Raw genomic sequence first — 15,009 nt, forward strand, 5'->3', positions numbered from 1 at the left:
AAACACCCTCTGTGCAATGACTGAACTGTGTTGGATCCAGCACAGTACCCCACCCTGTCCTACTCAAAACTCTGATCATATTCTCAGTTGGCTGAAGTTAAAATAGTTTTCTCAGTTGGGAAAGTTCATCCTCTCAGTCTAGATATGTTTTACTTCTTTGCTTTGTGGCACCAGTGGGAGGGTAAATTGGTCCTGAAGGCCTCAGCAGAAACCAGCGTTTGGCCCTCTGTGTCCTGCAGACGGTTCCACTGTGTTTGATTTGGCTCCCAGATCCTCTGAGGGGGCAAGGTCCAACCCTCTCAATCTGTCCATAACTGCTGTTCTCAGGCCCTGGAGGCAAGCAGGAGTGCACTGGTCTCCAGTATAGGGCTTAGCGGACGTGTGCTAGTGTCCAGTTTATAGCCTACAGTGTGGTCCCACAGTCTGTAGTCTGTAGGTTTCGGTGCAATGCTGTCCAATGTATGGCTGTGCATGTGTGCTGATGTCCAGTCTTCAGCAGGCCCTGCATGCTGGTCTCCGGTCTGGCTGAGCTATCATACTACCCTCCAGGGCTTGGCTGCAGTTTGTAGCCTGCTACAATACAACCTGTCCCATCGCATTCTGCTCACTGGCCTAGTCAGTTTGATACTGTAAATATTTGCTCAGTTCAAGTCTGAACTGAGACTGAATCTACATTTGTTAGTTGTGTTAGTGTGTCTTTTTTTTAAAGAAAAATCTTCACCTTCAATTCATTTTTTCCTTCTTAATGTACAGGTATATTGGGCACATCAGAATCAAGCTCAACAATGTTATTTTATATACTTGCTTTTGGTTGTATTTGTTGTTTTTGTGTTTGCACATGACCTCTGTGGGGGCAGTGGCCTGGTCCTGAGCCACATCATTCATCATTAAGCCTAAATTTTCACACCAATGCTGCATCTCACTCACCATTAATTATATTGCATTGCGTGATTGATTTTGCAGACTAATTAATCAGTTAATCGAGATTCTCAAGGAATTTACCACCTATTATCAAATCAATACCTTATCTTATTGCCTCTATCCATAACAAATGTATTTTTATCCTTTAAATTGGCCAATGGAATCCCCATCAGCAGAAAGTAAAAATCCATTTCAGGAAATAAGGTGACAGAAACCCCCTGTGTCTGTATGGGATGAAATTGAGTGAGTGAGTGAATGATAGCCATTGAGATATTCTATTTTCTGTGAGAAGTTACACCCCCCCCTTCCCTGCTTGCCAATCAGATTTTAAATGTATTCACCGCAGGTCAAGAATCGAAAATTCTATCACTCAAGAAGGGAGGTGGAGAATACTCCAGGACATATTAATAATTTGTGCTTTCATCAAGGAAAGCAGAGGTTTGCTGCATGCAACCTGAAATTGAACGTCTATTAGACACTCATCTCTCACGCTGCAGCCAGATGGAGTGAAAAGAGGACATTTATCTTTAATGATCACACCAGCATCACCAGTGAAGGCTGGCTGCAGTTTCATTTAAGGCCCCAGACAGTGAAAGGTGGAGGCTGATGGGGGAGAGGGGTTGCCGGGTTGAATGATTTTGTGGAAGGGGTGTTGTTGAGGATATCTTTTACATGCAGAGTACTGACCGCGCGAATGAAACAAATGGCTTGGGGTGAAGAATATCACTCGCTGCAGATTACACATTTTCTTATCCAAGTGCATTCATTAAGCAGTGCCGTACCGTGCCCATGGGAACGAAGGCTTTATCTCTCCAGGCAGGAGGCAGCTAATTCTCTCATGTGGCCAGGGATCGATGCCTCATGCTGAGGGAATTTGGAAAGTGAGAAGGGGGTTTGAGTGGGCCCAAAATTTGCCCTTCATCCTTTGTGCTTTCTGCCACATCTTAGGCTCCCTAGCAGTTCCGGCTTCTACTTACTTAGAAGTAATCGGTAGCAAAGCCTAACACATTTTCATCGTTCCTCCTCTACAAAAGGAGATTTAAAAAAGTGAAGGTTTTTTGTGCCCTGTGCTTTGATGAAAGCAGTAATGGCAGCTCCATGTGTCAGCTCCCCTGGCGACATCAATGGGACCCCCTTCTGTGATCCCTCCCTCAACGGAGCTCAAAGCGCACGGAGTCTTTACAGAGCGACACAGGGGTGCTCCGATAGAGGCAGCGATTTGCTCTTTCATCTAATATGTTCTTTCATGACCGTCCCTCTGACGTACTGGAGCGGCACATGGGTACAGTGCTCTCTGGCCCAAAGGAGGGCAGCAGAGGGGAAGGGACACTGTACGAACAGATCTTAGACCTTTTGTTTCATTCACAGATTTTAAAGCTAATGCCTTACTCTTTCCTCTCCCTATGGGAGGCTCCCTCCATTATACACAAAGACAACACATACCAAACCTGCACCGTCATGTCCAGATCGACTGGCATAGGAACATCTGCTGTATGTCATTACCTGAGACAGCATTGCAGTCCAGATAGCACCAAAAGCCTGTCTTTGTGAGGAAAATGTCTAGCCAAACAGGGAAGATTTGAACTTCTTTGTGGATAACCATACATCTCATTATGGATGCAGAATGCAATGGCATGATTATTATTTATCAGAAATAATAATCGTGCTCAGACAGAGCGGGAAAGGAACAGTTCTCAATTATGCATGAGGTTGTAACCGTGTGTTAAATTTATTTTAGAGAAACATAATCAAAGGAAATCAGAAATGGGTTTGTGTTCATATGGCAATAATGAAATAGGACACTATTTATAACAATGCAGAGCTAATGCTAGAAGAAGCATCATATAACTATCCCAAATATGGGAAGACATTATGAATATTATTCAAACATTGCCTCATCCTCATCCTTACTCAGAGATAAATAAATTAGATTGTTTGCATTTCTTGTTGAAAATGCTCTACAAAATATTCTTATCTGTTTTGCTTTGGGAAAGTGAATATTGTAGATTTCTGCTCCTCCAACTCATGTTCAATGACATGTAATCCCTCATTTGCTTGCCTTGAGTTTACTTTAGTCATGTAATTACTATCTGTTCTTCAAGTACACATGTTTATACTTTCTGAATCTTTTTTATTCTGTCTGTTTTATGTATTTATTTTACATCCGTGTGTCTGTGTGTCTGATGCATGATGACCAACCACCAGTCCCAGTATCCTCTGTTGCAGTAGTGGTTTGGAACTGGTCAGGAATCAGTGGTTGGTGTTCCACTGGCTTCAGCCTATCAGTGGTGCATGAAGGTCCTCCACAGTTCTGCGGCTCTGCAAATGGCTAACAGGCCTCTCTCTCTCCACCAGGGAGCTGTCCTTTCAGCACCACAGCACATTAAGGGCACAGAACTCAGTCTTCTATTCATCACTGAAACCTTTCTTAAGCTAAATTTTCATGTCTTGATGTTCCCTCAGTCATTAACTGCAGCTCTGTTTGGGGAACCTACTGTGTTTCTTAGTATCTTGTGAATGAACGTTGCTCTTAGTGAATCCCTGGCAATGTCCTTTCAAATCAGAACTCAGTGAAAATTTTCTTTTAATTGTTATAATTATATACTGTGCTTTTAAATCCCTGATTTGCTGCTTAAGAGTTCACAGGTATTTGCATGTGATAGACTGTGAAAAGGCTTTACAAGAAAGGGGTAGCTCTTTTTGTGAAGCCGTGGATTATGGTTGTTCATAGAAAAGTTAAAAAATTGAAAATATAAGAATGTCTTTCACATTGTGAATATGTCTAAATATTTATAACTGGCGTCCTTTCCCAGAAACATGGAAATACGGATTTTGTGGATTGTTGAGGCACCATTTATGGTTCAACATTTACTGATGCTATTCCTGATTCAACACTTCCATAAGCGTAATGTATTGCATTCTGTGTGCACATCTTCAAGGCCTGAGACATGTCTACTGTCCATCCTAGAACTGTTTCGGTAAAATCATACCAGAACTGTCTGTATTACTGGTGACTGTGCTCTAGGAGAAGAAGTTTAATGAGTTCTCTCTGTTGATCCTCTATGTGTTTCTGCTTATCCCTCAGGAGACCAGAAGAAACCTGCCCCAGCACTGGCCCCAAAATCCTTCCTCCCAAAACCTGGTCAGTCGGGTCTGCGCCCCCCTGGCTACTCCCGCCTGCCCGCCACCCGTCTGGCCGCTTTTGGGTTCGTCCGCAGTGGCAGCGTGTCCTCTGTGTCCAGTGTCCAGTCCAACGACAGCACGCGCAGTGACCCCTGCCGACCTGCACATCGTAAGTGTCCCTGTATTTCACTCCCCCTTAAACCTTTCATCTTTCACCTGTTTCACACCTGTCTCCCCTTTTGGTGATGAGTTGTCGCAGCCTAAGAGAACCACCATAGCCGTAAACAGCCAATAGAAACAACCTCATTTAGGAATATGCTAATAGAGATAGCTAACAGAGTTTAAACTAAACAGAACTTAAGTATTTGTCAGAAGTTCCTTTCCACTTCAAAGGATAATGCCACATTAGGGTAAATTCTTTAAACCAGGGCTGCTTGATCTCCATCCTGGAGCCCTGTGGTCCAATTCATGCATTCAGTTTATTGCAGTAATTAGCTGAAACAAGTGCTTTTGTGCAGGAGAAATTAAACTTCAAGGCTGCAACATATTAGGAGCAGGATCCAATGCTCCTGCTGTACAAATTCATTATCTTGTTTTTCATTGTGTAACTTTACTTGTTTGCAGGGTCTGTGGTTTGTAATTTGCCTCCCACTCTAATACCCGGCATACATCAGATTGAATTCATTAGTGTGCTATTTGCATTATTTGTGCAACTTTTCCCAGCTGATTACAGTACACTGGCTGCTCATTCTGAAGAGAGCCTAATGTCTGGCTTGAGATAGCAGCAGTCAGTTATGGTGTGTGTCTCTCAGCTTGATTCAGAGAACCGCAGGATGTTTTTTGCAGATGTCATTCAAGGTTAAGCCTCCTGCCTAGATGTTTACAGCAAGACAGAGGGCTGAGGCCCTTTCTGAAGATAGAAATGAGACCAAGCACTGGATTGTTACATCCCTCTTCTGCTGTAGAGTTGGAGCCAAGGCAGCAGCCGAAGCTGATTCACTTTGGTAAAGCATGACTGTGTTACCTGAAGCCAGAGATGTAGCAGGTGATTTCACACTGAATGCTAGCACCAGCCCTAACCGAGATGACTGCCTGGATTTTGCCTGCAGTCCACGGCTGATGTTCTCCCTAAGAAACTGTGTTCCAGGTTATTTGCTTCTGATCAGCGATAGCAGCCTCCTCTTTTTTCCCTTCTGTGTTTATTTCCTCAGTTTTTAGCACCAGCATCGACATAAGCAGCTTAATTGCACAGCTTGCCAGCTCAGCTCACAGCTCTCTTGTAAAAAGATAATAGGAGACAGGCTGAAACCCATACCAAGGGAGCCATCTCAGCTGCAGCTCTGAAGTGGGCAGCTCTGAAGGTGGCATTCATAAACACCCACTATAACACTCCTCCTTAGCCATTACCTACAGAAATCAATACCTGTACAGCCCCAATGTGAAGGTCTCTTCCTCTCAGAACTGCGCAGCCTCATAGGAAGTGACTCCTGGTTTTTAACAAGCTCCGGTGGTTTTTCATGATCTAATTGATATGAGGCATTTGAATCGATCTGGGCTCTGCAGCGGTGTGGTAATGTCCTGTTATGATGGGCTCTGCTTTCTCTGCTTTAAAGCGGTGGGAACCACTTAAGGGCAGCGCATCTCTGAGAACGCACGGAGTCTTCCGTGTGTTTCCGGCATTACCTCGTGTTGTGAAATTCTGTGTGTTTTGTAAAGCGTGATTGTGTCCACATGTTTTTACATGATCTATGTGTGCTCCCACTTGTGCAGTTGATGCAGATGGTTCTGTTATTAGCGCATGCCAGCTGGTTTGTTTCCACACTTTTCTTTCTGTATGCTTTTTAAAGCACAGAAATCCTCTGGCGCTCAGTCCTCTGGTGCATTGCTGTGAAACGAGGCACCCCGCGGTGACAGGCTCATATCATGCACATCACACAAGCCAAATGAGGGCCAAAGAAGGAGTAGGGGAGCTGGGATGAGACAGGGGAGGAAATGAGCTGAAACACGACGAGTAGAATCCAGGATCTGTGTCACATCTCTGTATGATTGGCCAGAGGAAGATTTGATTATTGGTTATAATGACGGTATATTATTTATTTAGCTTCTGCCCTTGCCCAGGATGGCTCATGAGCACCTATAGTTTTGTGCTCTGTAATCCATTTATACAGCTGCCTTTTTACCAGGGCTTTTGAGCTAAAGCACCTTGCTTTAGGATACAGCAGCACTGTTAGAGCTGGGATTAAAATCAGTCATCTTTGTGCTGACTACACATTCAGCTCCTGCTTGCTTCTACCCTCCATACTTCCCCATGTTCACACTTACAGTATTGTATGGAGGTTCCAGTGTTGTCTGCATTGCCTTGACAGCCAGCGGTGTTCTGTCTTCAGTCATATCCATGCATGAATATTCCAGTTGACCCAGCAAATCAGAACACGTCTTGATTCAATAATGACAGTGGCAGAATTTTTCAATGCTGAGCGCACCGAGTTGAATAGCTGGTCTGTAAATAGAGCATCGGTGCTCCAAGCACTACTCTGCTTGCTTCCCCTTTGTCATCAGTTTTGCCGTTGCTCTATTGTGTTGCAGCTATTTCCATTTTATATTCGTGCAGTTTCCATATGCATTTTTTTTTGCATTTCCATATCAAAGGCCCTCCCTCTTCTCCTTCTGGAAGAGCGAGTGCCTCTGTGGGATGTGGAAACGCCATTTAAATGATCCAGCCCACGGGCTTCCTGCAGATAAAAAGGAATTTCACTTTCACTTTGCTTTTTTCATTGTTTATTCCCTCCCTCTCTCCCTCTAAATGCAGGGTAAATGGCATGTGGGGAAAAAAGTGCAAATTGGTGTTGATCTCATTGTGTAAGCACAGTTAGCAACTTGTGAACAAGCCTTTTAGCTCGCCGCTCCTTAGTCAGACTGAAAGAGTGAGTGAGTGGAACTCCGGGCCATGAAAAATGTGGGAGTTTACACACATTGATTGTGGAGGGCACACATAGCTTTAAGAGGTACAGGCTTATCCAAAAAGCGCAACCCAGATACAACATCAGATTGCCAAGTAAAACACATTTTTACATCCACTTCTTTGTTTTTCACCAGGGCTTGTGTAATATAAATCTCATCATAGGACATTGGGGTCATTGTTTTAATTGGCTCTCCATCTTTTGTATTGACTCAAGTGATCTGAAGATACTGTGTTCCGCAGAGATGTCTGGCCTTTCACTGAGAATGGATTAATAAGACCTAGCTGATAGCTGATAGTAAGGAAACTGCTCTAATTGGCTAAATGTGTTTGAATTGAGGAGGATGAAATGTTCTGTTAGAACAGCTGGGCTGATGAACATTTCTCTGCTGAAGCAATGTATGGATTGTACTGAAAGGACCTAATTTTCTTCCCATCTGTCAAAATAAGGGCTGGCTGGGGACAGTAAATTTCTGATATATCTTTGAGTCAAGATACTTTTATTCATCCCCTGTACAGTCAGATATTCCAGAGCCAAAAGACTCCAGTCTGGCATATTTACAAACTTTCAATTGTTTTTGATAATAAATTTAAACCAGAGCTCTTTTAAACAAGCAAACCATGATGCCTTAAAGCAATGCTAGCTGAGCAAACCCAGCAAATCCCACTGAAATCTCACAAACTACTACTACAAACCAAACTTTCAGAAGATTCCTACGCATCCACGACTATTACATTCCTACTTACCACATCCTTTCCACTTCAGCTGTTCATGGCATTCTTCCCTCACCCCATCTTCCCCCATTTCTTCTCCCTGTTTGTGAAATTCTAATGCGGGTCATTGCTAGGGGTGATCCCTTCATTGGACTCCAAGCCAAATGTAAGTATGGTTGTTCAGTCGCAACATTCATGCTTTGATTACATGGAAATTCACATCTACTGAACTACAGTTATTGTTCATCAAAATTATGTTAGGTTGTTGCACAGATGTTTCTAGACACAAGGTCTTGGATTTTTAAATGAGTCAGGGAACAGAGACTTTGACATCTTCCGTCAAAAACAGACTCAGGATGTTCAAGAAGTCAAAGGTGACTAATCTGCTGTTGTAGATCAGCACCTGTCAAAGGTGGTTCAAAGCAGTGGAACTAAGCAGTACATAGATACAAAAGGATTTTTACTTTTAGGTCAAAATTAACAGGTTGAGTTCAGGTTGTCCTATAGAGATGTTGTTTTTTGTTGTTGTTGGAAGCAAATGTCCACAGCATCCGCATGCAGATGGCAGAAAAAAGTTTAAAACATTTTATGAAATTTTGCCCTTTCAAATACCCTCAGGTAAAATATTTGAAACATCTGAAGTTTTAGTTTTAAATGTTTACACAAAGGATCACATTTACAGAATAGATTAATGCCAATGCATTTCCAGGTTGCAGCTGACCAATGTAAGCTAACCAGTGCAATTGACTGGTATGGACGTACAGGTGCAAGCTGACCAGTATGAGCTTCTTTTATCCCCAGCTTTGGGAGCTCAGATTTGGTTTGCTTTTTGGAGGAGAGGGATTACAGGCCTATGACTCGCTTTTCTCTTTTTCTGTCAAAGATTCATTATTTAAAGCTCAGGCACCAGACATTGCAGTAAGTGTGTGAGACACGAAAGTCAGAGACACCAGTGTGTTTCGGTTTCCTCTTTTCTCTTTTCTTTTTGGTATTTTTAATGGGGCTGTGTGTGCATCATTTATGTAGGACTTAGTTATCAGTTCTGGTAGGAAGAGATCTGAGTGCTGTTTGAAGCCCCAGGGCTCTCACTGTGATGTACTGGAGGACCTGGGGGCCACTTGACCTTAACGAACACTCAGCCCAGCCTGAAAGCTTTGAGTGGGACAACAGATGGACAGGGGGTCCAATCCTCCAAATCTGCTCAAGCTGTGGAGAGAAAAGACAAAAAATATTAATAAAGAATAGATATGTATCTATTCTTTGTAAAACAAGACTGCTCCCTAAATTAGAAAAAAAGCAGCGCCACCATCACACATTCTTTGCTTTGTTTTCTGGTTTCTGTCTCTCTGAAGGCTTTTCGCACCTCAAATAGTGTTGACAGTACAGTCAACAATAGCTGTGTTTATAGCAGAGGTACTAGAGTCTTTGGTGCGTTGATGTGGGAAAAAAAATAGTACAACAGGATCAATGGAATTGGGTGTAGTTTGCGTTTAGCTCAGAGAGCTTTGATTCTGTTCACAGAGGGAAGCATAAGTGCGTGCACTTAAGTACGCTGTCTGTTAGCATTTCTGCTTCAGTTCTATCCAAGCTGCTGACAGGTCATCAGATATGACCCTGCGGTGTGTAAGAAGGTCACCCATTCGATCTTAAAAAATACTTGTAAAAGCAGAGCAGCTATTCTTAAGGTCTGAAGTTGCCCACCCATTGAGCCACAGCATAGAACACTCTGTGGTACAGTACAAATATTGTAGTCACATGGACCGGATATTGTGCTGGATGCAGTCTCTTCTGAGTCTGAGGCACAAGTGCAGAAAGTAGATGTAAGATAAGGAGGTAGTGACATGTGGTGAGGAAAGTACAGTCAATATTGTCTAACTGAATGTGGGAGAACAGCAGTCACAGTATTGTGGACCTGCAAGAGCAGGAGGACAGTGGATGCTGTCAATGTTTTTGAAGGAATATAAGAGGTACTTACTCGCAAAACGTTAAAATGTTAAAAGGATGTACTGTGTGGCGGTGTCAGATTTCTGACTCCATCCCACCTCATCCCAGTGAGCACTTAGTTAACCTCCGAGTTAACCTCATCCCAGTGAGCACTTACTGTGTCATTAAGGGTATTCAGTTTCATAGAACCTTCAAAGATCAATTTTGTGGAAATCTATGAGGCTTTCATTGCAGAATAAGCTGATTCTTTGTTGAAATAAGGATTTGTTTTAATGGGAGGCCACTACTCTACATCAGTTCTGTAAGGCACTATAGTCTTCTACAGATGCTGCTTTTTTATTTATGTACTTACGCACTGGATTGGGTTTCATTTTTTGGTGCATTTTTGTGATTTCTTTTGATGTTCTTATTCTTGCATGTATCTGTGTTTATGTTCTTACTCAAACCCAGGTAATAACAGCATAAGGAGCGCTGAGTTCTCACAGAACCTGCCTCTGCTGCATCACAGTCAGCAAGGGGAGAGAATGACCTTCAGACAACCTGCTGCTGACTTAATTGATTCTCACAAATGTTTGATTGAGCCTGTACCCGCTGTCTTGGACTCGTTGTCTGAGTATGTGTGTGTGTGTGTGTGTGTGTGTTTGTGTGTGCATGTACACATGTTTGTGCACATAGGTGTGTGTGGGCATGTGTATGTTTTGCAGGTAAGAGGAAGATAACAGTCAGTGGAAACTAGCAGCAATCAAAACAAAAATGAACCAGATGCTAATACTGACTGTCTGACTGACAGCCATTTCTTTTGTGTGGACAATCTGGTAGAAGTGAAATAAGCAGAGGTGTAGGAATCTGCACTTCAAGAACCTCTCCACAACTGCTATTTTATATGCACGACTGCACCAGCACGCTTAAAAAGGTAAAAAAAAGAGTTGCCCTTTGCAGGGCTTATTTAAAATTCTCCTGTTTACTTTATGAAGGGCTGGCATTCGGGGCACACATATGCAGTCTGTCATCATTATTCAGTATTTATTTCCATGAAAAAGGGAAGCCAGATGAGCGTGGTGTTTCCGCAGAGGTAGGCTGTCATTTTCTTTCCTGCTCTCATTAAGAGACAGTCATGAAGCCGAGCTCTCCTGGGATATCGGTAAATATGAAGCCACGGGTGCCGTCTCTCAGCTCCATCCTATGACTCAGCCCTGCTACCTGCAGATGGCTGCTGCTGAACAAAGCACAAGCCCAAAGCCTCTAATTGCACAATTGGACATGATACCTTGGCCTATGAATGTAAACACCGTGGAGTTCCTCCCTAATTAGTAGAATTAGCATGTGAATTGTTCAAACTGGTGTTTTATGAGATACTTAACAGTATGTGTCTTTGTTTTAGTTTATATTTGTGTAGAATTCCCCACAGCTTAATCCTTTGCAGCATATTACAGAAGAAGCATTGAAATGTGAATTCCATTAATATTAATAAAATAAATTACTTACTGAAAACCACCACCCACATGATATTTTTCCCGCTCCTTTCACATACTGTAAGCCTTCCCTTATTACCTGTAGACAGCTGATTGCAAGAAGATATATAATAATTTGGGTAGGCCTATATGCCCCTCTGTTATTCATCACAGTTGCCATTTGTGGGTCATTTATCTTGGCCCAGATTCAGATATTGCTCAGCATGGCTGGGGTTTTAGTCCCACGTACTCCACTCCCAGGTGGACCTTGGGCTGCCACATTTGCTCTTTGGTGCATTTCTCAATGGCCAAAGGTGATCCGAGCTTCAGTAGCTGTGTTTACCGTGACATTGATTAGTAACAAATTAGCATGTTCTCATTAGCACAGGATAGAAATGAGAGTTATGTGTCTTTTGGTATTGCTTTGCTGCAGGAAGCATTGCAGAGGAAGGGAAAGGTAAAAAATGCATTCAGTAACTGTTGTATATTAAATATGATTCCAGAAGCATATTGTAATTAATACTGTTTTCCCTAATGAGAATGCACTGCACTCCATAAGGAGCTGTATTCAGAGATGGAGGTGTTAGTTTAGGCAGCTGCTCTACAGAATTGCTGCTCCAGATTTTGATTATATTCGTGGCTTCCAATCTGAATCTGAGAAGGCAGCAGTAATCGTTAAATCCAAAACGGTTATCAGAATTGTATGCAAAGTAATGTAGGCATCTGAGGTGAAATATACCTGTGGAAATTCTAATTTGATCTTGAATGTGAACTTTAAGAATGGGTTGCTTTTTCTGGCTACTTGCCCCTCTGTAGCAGTCCGGAGTAACAACGCTCACCCTATTACAGGATGTTATCTCCCTGCCCCCCACTCCTACCCCGAGTCTATGGATCTCTCACTCTTGCCTCTCTCTGCTCTTAGGATTGCCCCCCTCCCTCTGTTCTTTCTGTCTCTTTTTCTTTTTCTCATATATCATCTCTTTTCTGCCTGAATGTGATAAAGCATATCATAAATCAAAGCAATTAAACTTCCTGAAACGATGGTGAAATAGCCATTTAAAAGACCATTGGTGACTTAATTTTTGGTCATTTCTGTTCCCCATTCAAATAAGATAATGATACTCATTTACAGGTGAATGTCTATGTACAGCATGACCTTTATGAAATCACATGATGCCATTTGTATTGACAACAGGTTTCAAGGTGATTTATGCATTTGGTCAAAGTAACAGTGTTATATAAGTACATGAGTGATCAACATGTACAGTAATGCACCAAATGTATTCTTCTTGAATAATACTTTGCTATGCAGTTCAGTGTTTTACACAGGAAAGACTACTACCCGGAACAGAATCCACACATTCTGAATCATTGCCCATCTGCATCTTTGTCTCTCTAGTGGGAAAGGTGAAAGGTGACCTCCACTGAAAAGCTCTGTCTGTCTTCAAGGTTAAGGAGTAGCCGGTTATCTATCAAGGCTGGAGCCAGGCTGATCTCTCACCTCGGCTGGTTTTTCAGACAGTGGGTCTGTGGTTGATTTACTGCCTGAATGCGGCTGGGCAGATGAAACTGGAGCATCCTCAACCTGTCTCCCACTCAAATTTTCCACAGCTGAGCGCTGATCCTGTGGAAGCCTTTCACAGCCTCCCTGTCTACGATTATCTTAGCTCAGTGTCTCTGAGATTTCCGTAACCTTCAGGATCACAAGCCTTTTTCAGGAAGCGCTATGCACGTTTAATGTAAGCGCAGACCCAGGAATCCCTCTGAAAAGATCTCAAGGACTGCCTTGTTATTGATTCCAATAAGCTGCTGTAATGGGAATGTGTCTTGCAGTTTATGGAAAAAGATTGACTGTATTCAACCTATTTGAAGTGCTTTCTTGTTTGCTTACCTCTGAGAGATGGCTGGGTGTCAGTGCTACTGTGTTGAAGCACTCTTATAGGCTAGAGTGCCTAATGTCACTGTCATGTCACTATGACCTGTCACTGATGACTGTCCCAACAGGGAGAGATAATGAGGGCTAAAACCAGAGCTCTGTTCCCATGTCAGAGCATTTTATATCTGGCCAAACAGCTGGTGGGGTCCTGGCTGTCAGCTTTCAGAAGAATGAAGTTTTAAAATAGTACTTATGTTCCAAGAATTACATCGCAAAAATCCAGCTGTCAGTCTATTATCAATTCGCTGAGCAGACGGCTATTGTCCCCAAGACATCCCTCCACCAGCACCTGCTTTAGAAGCCCCCCTCCTCCGTGCCGCACTCTTGGCGGGTGAAACTGTTACCTGGGTGGCTTGGAGGGAAAGGCCTAGGGCTTAGTGGGATCACATCATTTTATTCTTGTCTACATTACATTATATTATTGTCATTTAGCAGACGCTCTTATCCAGAGCAACTTACATAGGTTACAATTTTACTATTATGTTTATATTTTATTTTATATTTATACCAGTGGATATTTACTGAGGAAATTCTGGATTAAGTACCTTGCCCAAGGGTGTAGTGGGCACACTACCGCATGTTGGTGCCTAGAGGTGAAAGGTGTATGGCTGGATATTGAGAGCAGGGGCCACGGTTTCCATGGTTCCTGCTGTTTTTCAGTGAGTGAATGGCATGAGATGGTGGTCGCCAGCAAATGACAGCCTGCAATGCATCCCCTGTGCTGACAGCACCCACAGGCATGGCTCCTACACTCAATGTCCATCACCTGCATTCTCCTCCTGCCATGTGTAGCAGAGCTGAAGTGATTAGCTCATGTGAGTAAAGCCTTAGGTGGCGGGTAGCAGGTAGCCGAGTAGTTGCAGCGGCTATGTCACTCCCTCGAGACCTGGTTAAGTAGCTTTGTTGCCGACAGGCTAGAGGCAATTTGCCTTTAGCTCAACTGGTAACGACGCTGGCTGTAAGGGGTTGGCAGCGAGCAGGGAGAACCTCGGTTCGAAACTCGCTCGCTCGCCGACCCACCTAACATCATATTAAACACAACGCAAGATCCTACCCGTTACATATGCAGTGACAGAAGTGGGAAGCCCCAGTGTGAGTCTCTGCATTTTTGGCACTTTTTGTGATCCACCATGGGTTTTGTTGTCCATATGCGCACTTATTAAGTAAGGCTGCAATGAACAGAGGAGAGAGGAGAGTGGAGAAGAGCAAGCAGTTGTAGAGAGGCAGTGAAAGAGGGGTGGGTGCTTTTAAGCAAGCAGAAGCCAGATGAACCATGAAGCTCTGGTTCCAGTTGTCTTGTCCATGGGAGTCAATGAAAACCCACAATGTGATACTGTGCAACTTCAGCATTATTGCAAAGCTGGTGCTAACTAACAGGAACCAGAGCCATGGGGGCTGCTAGCAGCTCCACATAACCACATTGCTGTGTAGGTGCAATGTTTTTCTAGCAATACTGAAAGTTGATTTTAATTGGTACTTTTGTGAAAGCCTTGTAACCATCCAAACCCTACCTTTCACAGAAAAAAATGTGTTAAGCAACATTAGATGTCCTAACCCTTGATAAATAATTACTAGCACAAACCCTAGATAAATATGCACTAGAACATACCTTAGATAAATAAGTAAAATTGTTGCATGTCATCCACAGGCTGGCAAAGGAATGGTCAGACGGGAAACCAAAAAGGACGGTTATTGTGGTCTGTGGACCAGTGTTTGTGTTGGGAATGAGGGAGATAATGCGTTTATTATATAAACATCAAAACTAATGAAGTCTTTGGCAGTCACAAGGTTGAGAAAACACACACATTTGTGGGTTTGTCTTGTTCATTCTCTGTCTCTCAATCCATCTCTCTTTAATTCTCATTCTTACTTCTCTTTCCAGCTTTCGTCTCACTTGCTCTGATATTGCAAAATGTATCTTTGTAAAAATGTACTCCAGCCTAGCAACAAATAAGTCTCTT

The 15,009-nt window shown here is 42.9% G+C and overlaps 1 protein-coding gene across 2 annotated transcripts in view; it reads left to right on the plus strand.

Moving 5' to 3' along the window:
* The window catches only part of mtus2a (microtubule associated tumor suppressor candidate 2a), an 80,478-nt gene that overhangs the window by 40,751 nt on the left and 24,718 nt on the right, over positions 1-15,009 (plus strand). For both annotated transcript variants that reach the window (XM_036525418.1, XM_036525419.1), the window contains exon 4: positions 4,007-4,213. In XM_036525418.1, coding sequence (XP_036381311.1) covers positions 4,007-4,213 — 207 coding nt within the window. The remainder of the gene's footprint in view (positions 1-4,006; positions 4,214-15,009) is intronic.

This window comes from Megalops cyprinoides, chromosome 3 (assembly GCF_013368585.1).
Source record: "Megalops cyprinoides isolate fMegCyp1 chromosome 3, fMegCyp1.pri, whole genome shotgun sequence".
Lineage (NCBI taxonomy): Eukaryota > Metazoa > Chordata > Actinopteri > Elopiformes > Megalopidae > Megalops > Megalops cyprinoides.